This window comes from Peromyscus maniculatus, chromosome 4, assembly GCF_049852395.1.
Source record: "Peromyscus maniculatus bairdii isolate BWxNUB_F1_BW_parent chromosome 4, HU_Pman_BW_mat_3.1, whole genome shotgun sequence".
Taxonomy (NCBI): domain Eukaryota; kingdom Metazoa; phylum Chordata; class Mammalia; order Rodentia; family Cricetidae; genus Peromyscus; species Peromyscus maniculatus.
In genome coordinates, this window is record NC_134855.1 from 104,111,807 (window position 1) to 104,128,015 (window position 16,209).

Consider the following 16,209-nt stretch of genomic DNA (forward strand, 5'->3'; position numbering starts at 1 on the left):
ATCACAGGGCAGGAGCATCACCTGAAACCATGTTAAAGTGGAGTCACAGATGGTAACTGAGGCCAGCTCAAAAGAGGAAGGGGATGTAGGTGGTCAGAAGACTATGGGTTGGTATGAAAGAGGACAAGCCATCCATGTCATAACCCTGTCTCAATCATCTCAGAAGTGGACATTATAATTCTAAACATAAAAAAAATAATTCTAAACATATATGCACTAAACACAGGCAGACCCATGACTGGAGAGATGATTCAGTGAACAAGAAGGCCTATATATTTGTTCATTGGAACCCACATGGCAGCTCACAACCACCTTTACTCCAGTTCCAGGAGATCCAATGCCTCTTCTGACTACCTCAGGTTTCTGCACACCATGCAGTGTTTATACATGCACTCAGGCGCACGCGGGCACACACACACACACATACACACACACACACACACACACACACACACACACACACACACACAAAATTAAAATATTAGTAAACAAAAAGTTACAGAGTAGCTTCAGCACAGTACTGATGTGCAACTTCAATATCCTACTCTCAGCATTAGACAGATCATCCAGACGAAAAAAACATAGAGAAACACTAGAACTTGTAACATCATATATCAAACAGACATTTATAGAACACTCCACTCAAACACTAAAACTACATATTTCTCAGGAGCCAGTAGAACTTGAGGCAGAACACATATTGAAACACAGAGCACATGTCTCAGCAAATACAGGAAAATTTAAACAACTCCTCGTATTTTATCTGACTATAATGTGAAAAAACTAGAAATCAACAGCAAGAGAAACTATGGAAAATATGCAAAGTCATAGAGATTAAACTACACACTGTTGAATAATTAATGGTCCATTGAAGAGATCAAAGAGAAAAACAAAAATATGTTAAACAAATGAATACATGAAAATCAACAAGATAAAATGAAGGCAGTCTTAAGGCAAAAGTTTAATAGCTCTAAGTAGAGACATTTAATAATTAGAGAGATCTCAAACAAACAGCCAAATTATACACCTTAAGACATTGCAAAAATGCATTAACTAGTTGGTGTGTCAGTTTGACATAGGCTAGTTATTTGGAAAAGGGAACCTCAATTAAGAAAATGCTTCCACCAGACTGACCTGTGAGCAAGTCAGTAGGCAACACTCCTCCACAGTCTGCATCAGTTCCTGCCTCCAGGTTGCTGTCTTGAGTTCCTGTCCTGACTTCCCTGGGTGATGGAGTATGGCCTGAGAGCTGAATAAATCCCTCCCCACACAGGTTCTCTTGGTCACAATACTTTCATCACGGTAGTAGAAAACCTAAGACAGGGAGATGGCAACAAACAAGCCCCAAAGCAGTAGACTGGAAAAAATAATGATAATCAGAGCAGAAATTAAATAAAAAATTAAAATCAATGAAACTAAAGTTGGTTCTTTGGAAAATATGTAAACAAACTTGGTAAGTCCTCTGCCAACTTAACCAAAAACAGAGAGAAATTAATAAAATTAAATCCAAATTAATAAAATTAGAGAAAGAAATGGAAATGGAAACCCATTACAATACAACCGATAACAATGAAGCTCAGAAAACCACCAGGTCATATCTTTAAAAGCTATGTTCTAATCAATTGGAAAATATAAAAAGGATAAATTAATTTCTAGATAAATATGAACCACAAAAGTTAAACCAAAGTGAGATAATAATTTATTATATCCTAAAGAATCCACTAAAAAAAAAAACCCCAGACTTTATAAATGCTCTCAGTAAAGTGGTAGGACACAAAATCAGTTTTCTTATAAACCAATGACAAATATACTGAGAAAGAAATCCAAGAAACAATCCCATTCACAACAGCCTTAAAGAAATTCACCCTAGAATTAGACCCATCTCCCAAACTGAAAGATTTCTACAATGAAAATTTTAAAAATTTGGAGAAAGAAATTAAAGAAGTCACTAGAAGATGGAAAGACCTCACATTCTCTTGTACTGGAAGAATTAATACTGTGGATATGTCCATCTTACCAAAAGCAACCTACAGATTTAAAGCAGTCTCCATCAAAATATGAACTTCAACTTGATAGGCACAGAATAAATGGTTTTAAAATTCACTTGGGAGTACAAAAGACCTCAATTCATCAGAGCAAAAAGAGATACTTGCTCGTTCATGTCTATTGCTGCTCTGTGCACAACAGCAAGGCATCCATCTACAGATTAGTGGAGAATGAAATGTGGTACCTATGGAATGTGGTACCTATGCACAATGGAATTTTATTTTGCCATAAAGAAAAATAAAATTATGTAGTTTGCTAGAAAATGGATGGAGCTGGAAAGTATTCTATTAAATGATGTCACCCAGGCTCAGAAAGTCAAACAGCATATGTTCTCTCTCATATGGGGATCTGAGCTTCTAATCTTTGATGTATGTGGATCTATGTGGGAGTGAGGGAGGGCAGACTTCAGGAAATCAGGCAGCGACCTATGTGAGGGAAAAGATTACTTTCAATAACAGAGAATTACTCTGTAATTAATCTCATTTAATGTTTTCTATCCTGCATTCGTAATCTAAAAGGCTGTGGTTGATGATATTAGCATATGATTGTGTGTGAGATATTTTAAACCCCCAGTTATGTTCTGTTAAGAATTGCTGCTCAAATGTACTTCCTATTGTATTGTGACAGGGCAAGACAGTGCAGAGGTTCCTCCATTTGTATTCTGTCTGAGGCCATTTGAGGTTCAACTAGAAGCTGATCTCCTTGATGGGGAGTCCCGTGGAAAATTACCCAGCTCTGTCCTAGGAACCCAAGGTCAGGATGCCCCAGATGATTCATCTTAGCCTCTGTAGAACTGCTCACTTGTCAGAACCCCCTCCAGCTAACCTCCTACCTTAGCTTCTGTTAAACTGCTCACTTGTGCAGAACCCCCTCCAGCTAACCCCCTACCCTAGCTTCTGTTAAACTGCTTGCTTGTGTGAAGCTCCCCTGTAGCTGCCAAGCAAGATTCCAGGATGTGGTTTTTGCCGTCAAAAACACTCTGGACACTCAGGGCTACACTTAGGACCTGAAAACCTGAGTGTAGTACCAGCTGGCTGGAATAGAGATGTTCATTGTCTCTAAACTGTATCTGAGTAGTCATCACTAGTTGTATCTCCATAACAGTATTTCCTCTACTAATCAGTAATGATGAAAATGTCATAGAATTTTGGTTTTTGCACATTTCTGTACGTTTAACTATTCCCATGGAGTTTGACTTTCATTTTGATCTTGATGCCTTTCATCTTTTATTAGTTCTCATTGTGTAAATTTAAATTCTGTCCGTGTTTTCTGTTATGTCTTGTGTTTAAATATCTCTGTAACGCTGCCTACCCACACAGAGATGAGCAGAACAGGAGCCAGAATGAAGCCAAGGAATATCACAAAGTCACTGTAAGCAAAGCAGCTCACAGCCCTGCCCCAGGGAAAGGTTTCCCCAAAATAACAACTCTGCCCCAGCAAGGGAGGGTTTCCCCAGCAAAAGTGTTACAGCTCTGCTCAGGTCCTCCAGAGTGTAACCGCTCTGCTCAGCTAGCAGAAGGTTTCCCCCGCGAAAAGGTTACAGTTCTGCTCCACTCTGCTCCACTCCTGGGAAAGAAGGTTGTCGCCCAAACCTCATTCAAGAGATTTATTGGGAGGAAAGAATCCAGGGAGGCAGCCACCTCTAGGGTGAGGCAGAGGCAAACCGAACAGGGTACAGAGCTTATATAGAGTTCCGTGGCAGGGGGTGGGGTGGGGTGGACAGAGCTTTCCAGGGTGTCGTGGGACTGGTGGGGTCTTGTGCTCAGGGACTTCAGTGATTGGTGGGATTTCAATCCCTGTTCCTAAATAAGGGCAGGGTGTTTTTCCTCGGCCCTTTTCACCCTACATGTTGCTTCAATCGATTCTGATATATGTTTCCAGAGCTGTAATTCATTACAAATTTGAACTGGTCTTTGAGCTTTACAGAGATCAAATTGAGATATCCAGAGCCTTCTAGCCAACTCATCATTTTTTGTTAATGTTTTTTTTTTCACTCTGGACATTTATGCATGCATTCCAAACCTGGTTTACATTCTGCATCAGTTTTAGGATAGATCTTTCAGGGAGTTTTGAAATTTCAGGGCAGATAGGTCCCTTTCTTGGTTAAGTTGTAACTGTAAACCCAGAGATTCTCCCAGCAAGCCTCCAAGTCTGTCACAAGGAGCACTTTGAAATACAAGGGCAGTGAACCTCTGGCTTCCCGACAGTGCTGCAGAAGGCTTAGCTTAGAGAATTGCAAAAGTCTGTGATTTCCTGGTGAGGAATCAGGATATGACGCAGTAGAGTGAACTACAGACCTTTAACACCAGATGTTAGAACAAAACTGGAAATCACAGTTCCTCGTGGTTGTCTTACCCAGGTCCTGCAAAATCCCATTAAAATCTGCAAGTCACCACTTCTGGATCCTCCCTGAATCCGTATGCATTGATACACAATTACTTCATTAACAGTATTACCAGTTGAACCAGTCTTAGGGATTTTGATCAGGTACGCACAGAATGAGGCAACTTACTGTGATAAAATGGTAAGTAAGGCTTTTTGCTGTATCTTTTCTAATGATTTTTAAAATAATTCTCTGAGACATGTTTGTTTTTCTTGTGTGTGTGATCTTGTGATTGACTGGGGAGTGGGCCTTTCTGTAAATAGCAAAGAAGTCAGCACTTCATCTCACCATGCTTCAGTCTGCTAAAAACAGGCTGAGTTTGGATGTGCTGAACACTATAGGCTGTAAGGCCCAGAAAGTACAGTCTGAAGTCATGCACACACTGCCCAATGCTCCATGACCATGAAGAATGTCACTCAGACGCTGCTTTTCAATCTGACTCCAGACAAAGCAGAGATACCTTTAAATGGCCTTCCTCTCACTTGGCAGGAAGATCTGACCTTCTGGTCTGCACCTGTTTGATATTAAAATGGTAGCAAGGAAAAGAATGTAAGAGAGGTCTGTCTCCAGCAAAACCTGGGAGAAGCGCCTCTGTCAGAAGCCCCAAGACAGGGACTGTTCTAGATGAGCATAAACAGTACAACAGATAGGCCCTCCCCTCAAGAGAGCATCCAGTCTGATTCCCCGAGCCTGCCCCTTTTCTCCATTCCTCCTCACACTCGCAACAATCAAAGCCAATTGCACATAGCAGCGCAGAACAGTTCACAGAATGGGCAAATGAGAAAGGACCTTGGAGACCAATCTTTCCAGCTTCCCAGGTGGTGGATGAAGATACAAAGTCCCGCGGCAGTCAGCCGCAAGCCTTGGCCACACAAATCAAGGCATTACTGATATGAGAAACCAGAATTCCTGGCTTTGTTCCAAAAGATCTTTCCATGAGCACACATAGGATGCAAAGAAGTTTTGTTATTCAAGTCTCTAGCCCCATGGGTTCTTTTCCTTCAAGAGATCAATCGATCATCTTTGCTTTGCAGAATCATACCGTCTCAGGAGACATAATTAAGAACGTTCCTCCCACCTCTGGCTTCTCCTTTCTGTCTTCTCTCCTTTTGCTTCGCCTTTTCTCTCCCCTTTCCTTTCTCAGCAGCAAAGACTGCACACCTGCCCCAGGGAAATACAATTTGCTCTTGCCTATAGTAGTTCAAATTTGGCCTGAGGTTGTGAAAGTCAAGATTGGCACAACTTAAGTTCTAAGTACATTTAGAAAAGGGAGACTCCCCAAATAATTGGATACCATTATGTAAAAGTAAAATTGCATTTATTTTATTTATATCACCACCACCCCACCAACTTTCATCTTCAGGTTCAAAATTATCCTATACGATTCAGTATCTTACAGTGGGCTGCATAAGTTTATTTGGTTCTCATAGGACCAAAGTAAACTAGTAAAATGTTTCTCCCACAATCCTCTACACTATCTCTTTATAAATGGCCTTTTAAATTCGAACTGATCACTTCGGAGCCTTTTGGCTGAGATCAAGTGTAAAATTTGAACTGAACGTGTCAAAATTGACCATTTCTAGTATTATACATGAATCCAATTGGTCCATCTAACTCTTGACTCTATTGCTAAAAAGGATGTATATTTTCCCCGAGCATATAAAGGAGAGACAGAGGGTGAGGAGTGAGAAGAGAAGAGAGAGAGAGAGAGAGAGAGAGAGAGAGAGAGAGAGAGAGAGAGAGAGAGAGCTAGAACAATTTAACAAAAAGTTTCATTGGTGAGTTCCCGATAATGAAACAAAACATCCAGCATTAAGAGTGGCAAAACATTTACTGAAAGTTTCCAAAGTTTTTGCAATTGTTATAAAACATAAGCAAGCACACTAGGGCTGATCATTAGACACAAAAGTCTTACTTTTGTCTAGGTAGATATGTACAGGGAAAAGAAATAGCTACCAGCATTTGCTATTGGTGTAGGCTCTAGGTATTAGGCTCCTGTGTACACATTATCTCATTGAGTACCAGTCAGAAAAAAATCACCCTGAGAAACCAAGACCAATTGGACAGGGGACATTGACCTATTAATATCATCCTAAGCCATCATCTATCAAGGCCACATAAGGATTAACAAGCTCTTTGTGGAAAGTAGTTTTGTTTGATCAGCAATTGAGTAGGGACCACAGGAAGGAGCCTGGAAAGCCAAAGACTGATTTTGGAAAACTAGTAAGACCAGATGCTTTATTTTACTTCCGTTCACATAAATATACTCCCTGGGCTAGGTTTTACTTGCTTTCTATCATATTTAGCAACCACATTTCCTTGAGGTCCTCCTACTCGTGACTGACAGCCCCGGTCCTGCAGTCTCTTCCCGTTGCTCTGCTGTTCTGATGATGAACTAGCTGGAGCCTAATTCATACATTCATATGAGAATTGTGTTTCTAATGGTTTGAGAATTTGTGCTTGATGGTCATCAACCACATGAGGTAGGTAGGTAGAGGAGGAAACTGAGTCTCAAGAAAGGCACATCACCTGCCCATCACAGAGGTAAGAGGCAGCAGAGCAGCAGTTTGAACACAGAGCTTTATAAAATAGTGGCTCACCCAGAGATCCCAAAATTGGGCTGTAATGTCTATTTTAAAAATTAGCTTATACATCCATACATTTAGATGTTTGAGTTATAAACACAACAACAAGATACTAAAAGGAAATGAGTCTCCATGACCTAAACCTGAGTAAATAACAGTAGAGATGGCTTATTCACTCACTTCCTTTTAATTCTCAAGTTTTTAAAATGGGATCTGTCAGCTGCCTTTGCCCATGAACTGTATGGAACACTATCAAAAAAGTATGGCATTCCACCACAAGTCACTGAAACGTTAGGAGACTTCCTGGGGGAGCCACTCTGGTATTCCGTCCCTACCTAGAACAGACTGAACACTTTCTGAATACATCTGACCCCATTAGCAGCCCCTCTGCAAAGATATTCACTCTCTTTTGTCCCTGGACCAGTTTGTAAAACAGGGAATCCCACAGGCTTTTTAACGTATTCTTCAGGCATGTCATGGTTTGTTGTCCAGGCTGGACTGGCAAGTAGAGGTCATAACTAGAGAGAGAGAGACTGACTCTCAGTCTGAGAGCACCGTACTGCATACTTTAAATTCTGCATTTACATTTGGGAAAGGCAGCTCTTCACATACACAGTGTACCTGTAGACATGTGTTTTCTGGTTCAGACACACTGTTGGAATGCACCTTTTACATACCCAGGACCCATCCAGTGTAGGTGCTATTTTACAAACTTTTTTTTTTCATAAATAAGATTCAAAGTCCAGATCAATTGGTGTTTAAGTTAATAAAAATCTGTGCTTGTCCCACGAGGGAGGGCTTGGTCCACAGAATCACAAACTGGATGGTGCCCATCTGGCCCGGTTTCCTGCAGAACACACCAGTATGTGACAGGCATTGGAAACAGGAGGCCATGGATTTAAGTTAAGCGAGGCAATCTGCCCTGCTCTTGGCCCCTGAGCAGCCAAAGCTCAGCCCCAGATGAGGTGAAAAGAAAATCTTGTGGTTCAAGTCCGTCTTGACTCACAGCTTCACTGTCTTATCGTGACTAAAGCCGCTCACCACGTCTGTGGTTTTCTTACATAAATTTTCAATCCAGCTCGTGTTATTATAAAGCGTCTTTTCCAGCCCTGATGTCGGGGCTGGACTTTTAGCTCGCATATTTTTTCCAGATGTGATGAGCTCTCCATAGCCCTCTTGGTGAGCAAATGCGTACCCGGATCTTCTGGAGCTGGACCTGCGGACCTGAGGCCTTTGGCTTCGTATGGGCCTTTCCTTTCTCTGAGCTTTCTGCCACCTGCGGATCTGGGGAGGAAGAGAGCCATGGGAAAATGATGAACCCACACATTAGACTGAGTATCTGCTACAAGAAAATATCCACCTTCACTGCAAAAGGAAACTTTAAGCCAAAAGCCATGACATTCCAACCCCCAAAGATCACACTAGGCACTAACCAGGTTTTTTTTTTTTTATTCCTATCAAGAAATTCTCATGTAAACAAGAAATGTGCCAATAAATTTCATACTGTCTCCATTTCATTGGCCTTATGGTGAATTTCGGTGAGGTGTTTGCTTGCTTTACTAGCAATGCTGGGAACAGGGTCCAGGGTCTGGAGCATACTTCTGCAAAGAAATATTATATCTATAGTTCCAATATTCATAGTCTCTCTTCTCTTTTCCCCTATTAGAGTCTGTCTGGGTCTTGTAGTTCCTAATAACTGGATTAGGAGAAAATTTGGGAAATTGGAATCAGAATTTTCCTCTCTTATAGAAGGTCAACTTACCATGAGACTTTCAGGGGTTTTATTTATTCTGTTTTGGTGTGTGTATGTGTGTGTGTGTGTGTGTGTGTGTGTGTGTGTGTGTGTGTATGTGTGGAGAGAGAGAAAGAGAGAGAGAGAGAGAGAGAGAGAGAGAGAGAGAGAGAGAGAGAGAGAGAGAGAGAGAGAGATACATGAATATGAATGTGTGGATGTGAGGACTTTTAAAGAACTGAACATATTATTGTGAGTTGATGGGTGAATTTACTCTCTCATGTTTCAAGGACCCTATCGAGCAGGAGGGATTTTGTTCCTCTGGCTCTTTCTGACCCCTCCTCAGCAATATTTCCTGGGCCTCAGGTGGAGGACTGTGTTAAAGATGTTGTATCATTTGGAGTTGGGCACCCCATAGAAACTTCTTCTCTGGGTTTTGACAAGTGTCGCTCTCTGAAATAGTCTCCACCTACTGCAAAGAAATTTCTTTAATGAGGGGCAGGAACTACACCTATCTGCAAATTACACAAAGTCATATCCCAGATGAAGAGCTACAGCTGGCCAGTGGCTGCTGGGAAAGGAAGAATCTGTTTTCTCTGAGGACAAGCTCCCGTATAGGTCGCCCAGTCTCAAGTGGTCATCCTAGACATGTGTGTACAGTATCTGCACATGTATGGACAGACAACAGACTCGGCACAATAACGGAAGAAGAAATTAGGAGTTCAGGATGGGGAGCACAAGGAATTGGAAGAGGGGGGAGGGGAAGAATGATCTAGATGCACTGCTCATCTGAAGTTTCAAAAAAGAATTTTTAAGAACTAAACATTTGGGTGGGTTGCCAAGATATCTCCTATCTCCCTGTAAAGGTGAGCAGAGAAAACGACCAGAGATTTTGCACAAGTGTTCTGTTCTAACTTTCAGATCTGAAGACACTCATTATGCAAATCACGACAATCATCTTTAACACAGGAAAACTGAGCATCTTCAGATTGTCCGTCATTTTCTGGGTTGGATTCAGCTCAGAACCAACACAAAAGAACAGACACACAGGTCTCTGCCAATCATCTTATGCTTTGCCCCCAGAATTTAAGGGACATCACAGTAAGAAAAGGCCACCTCGGCATCACTGCTCCGGCCCGACTCTCTCCAGAAACAGGTTATCTTTCCTCGTGGGATGGTACCATTATGTCTCCCCCTCCTCCTCTTCTCCCTGTCCTGAGTCTCAACCCAGCCCAGCATCACTTCATTTGTACTGTTTTACCCAGGAGCCACAGAGAGCTGTCCTAATCTCCGGTCTAGGCTACTTTCCATACCATGTTCTTTCTGTTTCTCTTCGAGCTTTGTATTCACAGTCCACTCAAAGCTGTTGTTCCCTTTTCAAATCTGCTCAACAGGAAACATCTCTCACTTTTTCCCAAGGCAATATTCTATTTCCACCCAAACGATGAGACCCCTTGACATGACTTGTTTGGATTCCTTGCATGGTACCCTTAGCTTTCCCTATAGCTTGCCCTTCTCTTAAAGAAATACTCCAAAATTATCTCAGTGAACTTCTTTTCCCAGAGTCAGGGGTGAAAATACTTAGAGTTCATCACTCCATACCCAGAGTTAGCCTAATACACTTCTCTTCACTGACATTCAGGACTAGTACACTAGCGTGTGGAGAGAGCACTATCTACTGTGTCATGGTGCTGTAGACCTATGGGAATTTCAATTGTCCCTGTGCCTCTGTTCAGACAGAGAAGGACAAAATTCACGAGAGCCACCAACCAGCTTTCAAGTACTCAGAGTATAGTAACATACCTGATCACTTAGGCTTGGGTAAAAACACATCTTCAGGAATCTGAATGTCACCACCGGCATGACGGAAGCCACAGCTATCAGGAGAATAACAAGCCAGACGAACTTCTGACTCAGGGAGCACACTGCATTTCCTACCAACAGAGAGACACAGACATCCCAGCTATAAAACACTGACTTGTTATAAAATCTTTATAATTATATAAATTAATTTACAATTCTAGTTGGTGATTATGAATTAAACTGATAATTATGTAACTTTTAAAAAAAATCTTTAAAACTATTACGAACCCTTGGGGAACTGCTGGCATGGCCAGGCGTCCTCTCTTCCAGGCTCCGTTCAGCTTGACTCCGTTCCTCTTTCAACCTCACGATCATGATCAGATTAGAACTTGTGATTAATGATTTGAATTCAGGCCCATTCTCAAACAATGGCTTCACTGACTGCCTGTGTCACAGGGATGTGCTGTGTCTAGCACAAGGCTAACCTTTGAAATTCTAGGCAACAGCCCAGAAAAGCTGCCTCAAAAGGAACTTGCTATTTCTTTGATGCTCGCTTGCTTGTGAGCTGAAGACCTAAGGAAATCCTGGAGGCTCCTGGGTTGATGAGAAGAGTTCCCCATGACCACTACTGACACAGCCACCCAACATGAGAGATGGCGGGCCAGAGAAACTCACTGCCAAGCCTGAAGCCGACTTCCAGACTTTGTACTCGTTCTTCACACATGTATTGCTTGTCTAAGCGAGGCAACAAGGCAGACTTCATGAGAAGACACCATCCCTGCCCCAGCTCATTTTTTAGGGATTTATCATACATGATACCCTCAATCAGCCGGGTCTTCACCCCAATGCACCCATGGTAACACCATTCAAATGGGCTTTGGGTATGAGAGCTTGGCTACTAGTTGGTATGTCTGCTTTTTCTGGCTTCGGAAAGTAAATCTGTCTACCAAAGAGCAGCCAACTGCACTTTCTATAAGCCAAGGGCAGAAACAAACTTGATCCAATCAATTAGATGTCTTTTGGAGCTCCTTGATGCTTATTACCCACAGGCAACGCTGAAAAAAACAAGCTTTGCTTTAAAGCCACGCCCCCTTGCCACTAGTTACTAAGGAAAAAAATTTTTTTTAGAAACCCCCAATGTTGATCTAACTTTTGTAAACTTTCATTGGATCTCAGTAATTAATTCATGGGTGGCATGTGCTTGACTAAAAAGGATTAGTCCATACACAAACTACATTCTCCAGGGGAAGCAGTCCCATTTTGCACATTAGAGTGGTCTTTCGGATTGGAAATTCACTAAACCTTCAGATTTGGTAACACAAAAGCAAATAAAATGAAACTTAAAAACAGTTCTCCAGTCTTTCTTTCTCACTGGCTTGTTCTCAAGACTAACCAACATGTCTCTACATGATTGGAATCTTTTGGTAAACAAAGTATTAACGTGGCGTATTGAGCAAGACTGTTAGGATTTGAAGAGGTTACTGTACATGTAAGAAGGGACAAAGTTGAAGAACAGTGTGTACACACACAGCTGGATGGAAATAGAAACCTGGCATCGGTGAGGATGCCCACTTCAGAATTGATCCTGCGACGTTTCCTACATAGATCAGTCTCGTGAGAATTGTTTTCTAGGCTGGGATAATCTTAGACTGGATTTGAAGCACTGTGCTGCCTGTTTGAGCTCACAAGACTTGTCTCTGTGCATCATTCCTTTCTAGTTTGTTTAGGTGAACCCCAAAAATCAGTTATTTACTTACTCACCTGTACTAGAGAACTCCAAACTTCTTAGAAAGTATATTAATAGTTCTTGTGTAAAAGAAAGTGATCTTTCCAGAAGCATTTTGAAGTGTGAACTTTAACATGGGAACACTGGATATGCTCTCTGTATTGAATAATGCAACCTCAGGACTTTAAGGAATTTTAGGGGTTCCTTGCTACCCCATCAGACATTCAAGTTCTCCTACAATGCTCCCAAACATAATCATCAAGTCATAATTTCTTGAATAATAATATTGTCCTGGCTAGTTTTATGGCAACTTGACACAAGCTAGAGTCATTTGGGGAGAAGGACTCTCAGTTGAGAAAAATGCCTCCATAAAATTGGCCTATAGGCAAGACTCTACCATTTTCTTAATTAATGATTGATGTGGGAGGGTCCAGTCCATTGTAAGTGGTGCCACCCTGGGCTAGTCATTCTGGGTGCTATAAAAAAGTCAAATTGAGCCAGGCATGGTGGCACATACCTTTAATCCTAGCACTTGGGAGGCAGAAGCAGGTGAATCTCTGTGAGTTCAAGGCCAGCCTGTCCACAAAGAGTTCAAGGACAGCCAGGGCTGTTACACAGAGAAACTCTGTCTTAAAAAAAAAGATGAGAGAGAGAGAAAGAGAGAGAAAGAAACAACAATCAACAAAAACTAAATATACTTTTAGAATAAGAAAAGAAAGAAGAAAAAATCAGATTGAGTAAGCCATGGAGAGAAAGCCAATAAATTGTGTTCCTCCATGGCCTCTGCATCAGCTCCTCCTGTGTCCAGGCTCCTGCCTTGAGCTCCTGTCCTGCCCTCCCTTCAAAATGCACTGTAATCAGAACATGTAAGATGAAATAAACCCTTTCCTTCCCAAGTTGTTTTTTGTCATGGCATTTTATCACAGAAATAGAAATCCTACCTAAGGCAAACACTATCATCAGAGTTAATATTTATTTAACCAGAATACATCCTCACACTTTATATGTAGAGACTCATTTGATCTTCAATTCTTTCTTAAATCATGAAAAGGAAATAAAATGCATTTAACATCACACAATTCATTAAGTGGTGGAGACGGTGTTTGAATTCTGACTATCTAGGTCAGCCATCTCTTCTGGCCATTTCTGGAAAGATGTTCAGAAATCTAAAGAGGACTATAATGTCTGCAACATTTCCCTTTTATCTAAATGCAGATAATGTCTATGAGGGAACTTTGACAGATCTGCCGGTGGTAACCTGGTCTAAGGAGAACTGGGTATTCCTTCCTCTTGTCTCTGTATAAACAAATGAACGTTTCACAGGCTGTAAAGCTGTCCCAATGCACGCGCTATGTCCCTGTTCTCTAGGACACAGCCTATTGCATCTGGGCTGTTGGAGCCTATAAATTGCATCTGGCAAGGAAAACAGCAGTCTTTTGGAACCTCTTTCAAATCTGGAAGGCTTCAGGTGCATGAGTCAATTCCTAGAAAAAAAGATCGGCCATTTCTAGCCCTACACAACAAGAACAACAAAAACATTATAAAGACAAAGAACTTTCAGTATGACACAGGGCCTCACGAAAGTAAGGGACACTTACCAACAAAGGGGAACTGGTGTGGGAAGATTCTAAAGACGCCATTACTGTGCATGGCCAGTAAAATGGAGAAATACGTAGCAACACTGCCCCAGATGAAGACGTGATTAACCACAGTCCAGTAACTGGTGTCCAGGGCTATCTGCAAATAGAGTCAAATGCAAAAGAGGAGTCACTATAAACAGAAGCTTGCCCCTAGGCCTGCTCCCAGATCACCAGCCAACCTTGCACACTTCCACTTCTGCACACACACAGGAGACTGACATGTGTTAGGCTCATGGTTAGAGTGTAGGTAAACAGGCAACTGTATCTGCCAAGGTCAAAACAGCCTTGGGAAGTGGAATGTTAAGGGTTTTATTTTTTAATGAGAAATAAGACAATAGAATGATTTTCTAAATTGTTATCAAAATATTTCTATGGGCGGGAAAATCTTGTAGTGGGCTAGTACATTTTATGAGCTGTGTGTAAAATTTCATAAGATATTTTTTTTACACATGGGATATTTTTATGTGAACATTCCAACTCATTTTGATGACCCCTTGTAGCTAGAGTTTTCCTGCCTTGCCCACAGTCAGGACAAATCTTTATCACCTGCCAGTCCCACAGCCGCTCAGACCCAACCAAGTAAACACAGAGACTTATATTGCTTACAAACCATATGGCCGTGGCAGGCTTCTTGCTAACTGTTCTTTAGTTTAAATTAATCCATTTCTATAAATCTATACCTTGCCACGTGGCTCCTGGCTTACCGGCATCTTCATATTCTGCTTGTCATGGCGGCAGCTGGCAGTGACTCCTTCTGCCTTCCTGTTCTTCCTTTTCTCCTCTCTGTTAGTCCCACCTATACTTCCTGCCTAGCCACTGGCCAATCAGTATTTTATTTATTGACCAATCAGAGCAACACATTTGCCATACAGAACATCCCACAAGCAACCCCTGTCGTATATTCCTCAAATCACAAAAGAAAAAGGTTTGACTTCTTTGTCATAAAAATTTGTGGTGACCTGGGAGTGTGTTCCCAATCCCTTCTTTCCTTCCAGTATATTGTATGGGAGCAACAATGTTATTTACATGGCAGAGGCCTCAGGAGAAGTGCAGGAAAAAGATCGTAGACTCCTCTGCCTGAAGGGACCCTAGCTGCAACATGGATATATCCCCCTCTAGACGTGGAAACATGTTCCCCTCCCACTGCAGTTTGCTGCCCTCTGAAGTACTGGTAGCGTTAGGACCCTGGAAGGAGAAGATTTGAATTACAGGACTGTTACAACTGAAGGCAGACAGCCCTGCTGTCTTGGTCAAGACCTGCTAATTATCTAGTATAGCTGGCTACCAGGACACTAAGCCAGAACCTCCAATTCTTTCTTCCACCACCTGTCAGTTCATCACCAGCAAAAGAAAAGGCCCAGTCCATGTTACAAGAAGGAAAGGAAATTATAACTCATATAAAAAGACCTAGCTAAAAGAACAGGTATCTCCCATTTGAATGGAACTAATAAATGTGATAGACAAGCATTACAGTAACAGTTAAGCATCGAGAGATCTCTTAAGAGGATACAAAACAAACCTGAGGGGAGGAAAACACCACTTGTGATTTTAAAACTTGAACAGAAAACCCAAACAAGAATCACCACTGATGAGAGCTAACTTTTTACCCTGGAGCGAACAAATGAAAACAACAGGGAACACAAACTAAGAAATGGAAACGATTTGCAAATCTGTAGGTATCAGATTCACGAGCCCAATATATAATTCATAAGATCTTTGAACAAAATAAGGAATAAATAAAGAAGTGCCAGTCAAAGATGTGATAAAAGAAACGTGCTCTCAGCCACAATAGCCTAGATTTTCAGACTGAGAGGACTCTTCAAATCCTAGGCAAATTACTGTGTGTGTGTAGGGGGGGGGGGAATCGTATTCTGGTAGCACTGAAGAAATCAAATAAAGAGCATAAGCTTTTAGACCAAAGGGCTGCCATCTGAGAGGGAAGGGGTCAGCTGGCATCCATCTACCACAGAGGAACTGGGATATAGAAATGTAGCAGTAAAGTTGACAGAGCTTCAGGCTGGGGTGGAAAGAGCTATAGCCAGAGTCTTATTCTCACCTAATATAGTGTTTAAATACAAAGATAAAGAATGTTTAGGCTCAAAATTTTAACATCCTGATACCCTTTCCCTATTAATTTCTGAAAGATATTATTGTAGCCAAATAAATTAAAACAAAAACCTCAAAACAATTGTAATAGAGAATTTTAAAAGGGTGGCATGCAATGATTCTAGTGAATCTATAATTAGTTCTAAATAAATAATAAAATGAGTGTAAGCTACAGTGTTAATTTGAAA

The 16,209-nt window shown here is 41.4% G+C and overlaps 1 protein-coding gene across 5 annotated transcripts in view; it reads right to left on the reverse strand.

Moving 5' to 3' along the window:
* Window positions 1–6,241: 6,241 nt before the first annotated feature.
* Atp8b4 (ATPase phospholipid transporting 8B4 (putative)) overlaps window positions 6,242–16,209 on the reverse strand; it is a 197,408-nt gene continuing 187,440 nt past the window's right edge. For all 5 annotated transcript variants that reach the window (XM_076570564.1, XM_042276156.2, XM_076570562.1 and 2 more), the window contains exons 26-28: window positions 13,874–14,012; window positions 10,550–10,680; window positions 6,242–8,298 (exon numbers count right to left, since the gene is read on the reverse strand). In XM_076570564.1, coding sequence (XP_076426679.1) covers window positions 8,017–8,298; window positions 10,550–10,680; window positions 13,874–14,012 — 552 coding nt within the window. In that variant the 3' untranslated portion in view covers window positions 6,242–8,016. The remainder of the gene's footprint in view (window positions 8,299–10,549; window positions 10,681–13,873; window positions 14,013–16,209) is intronic.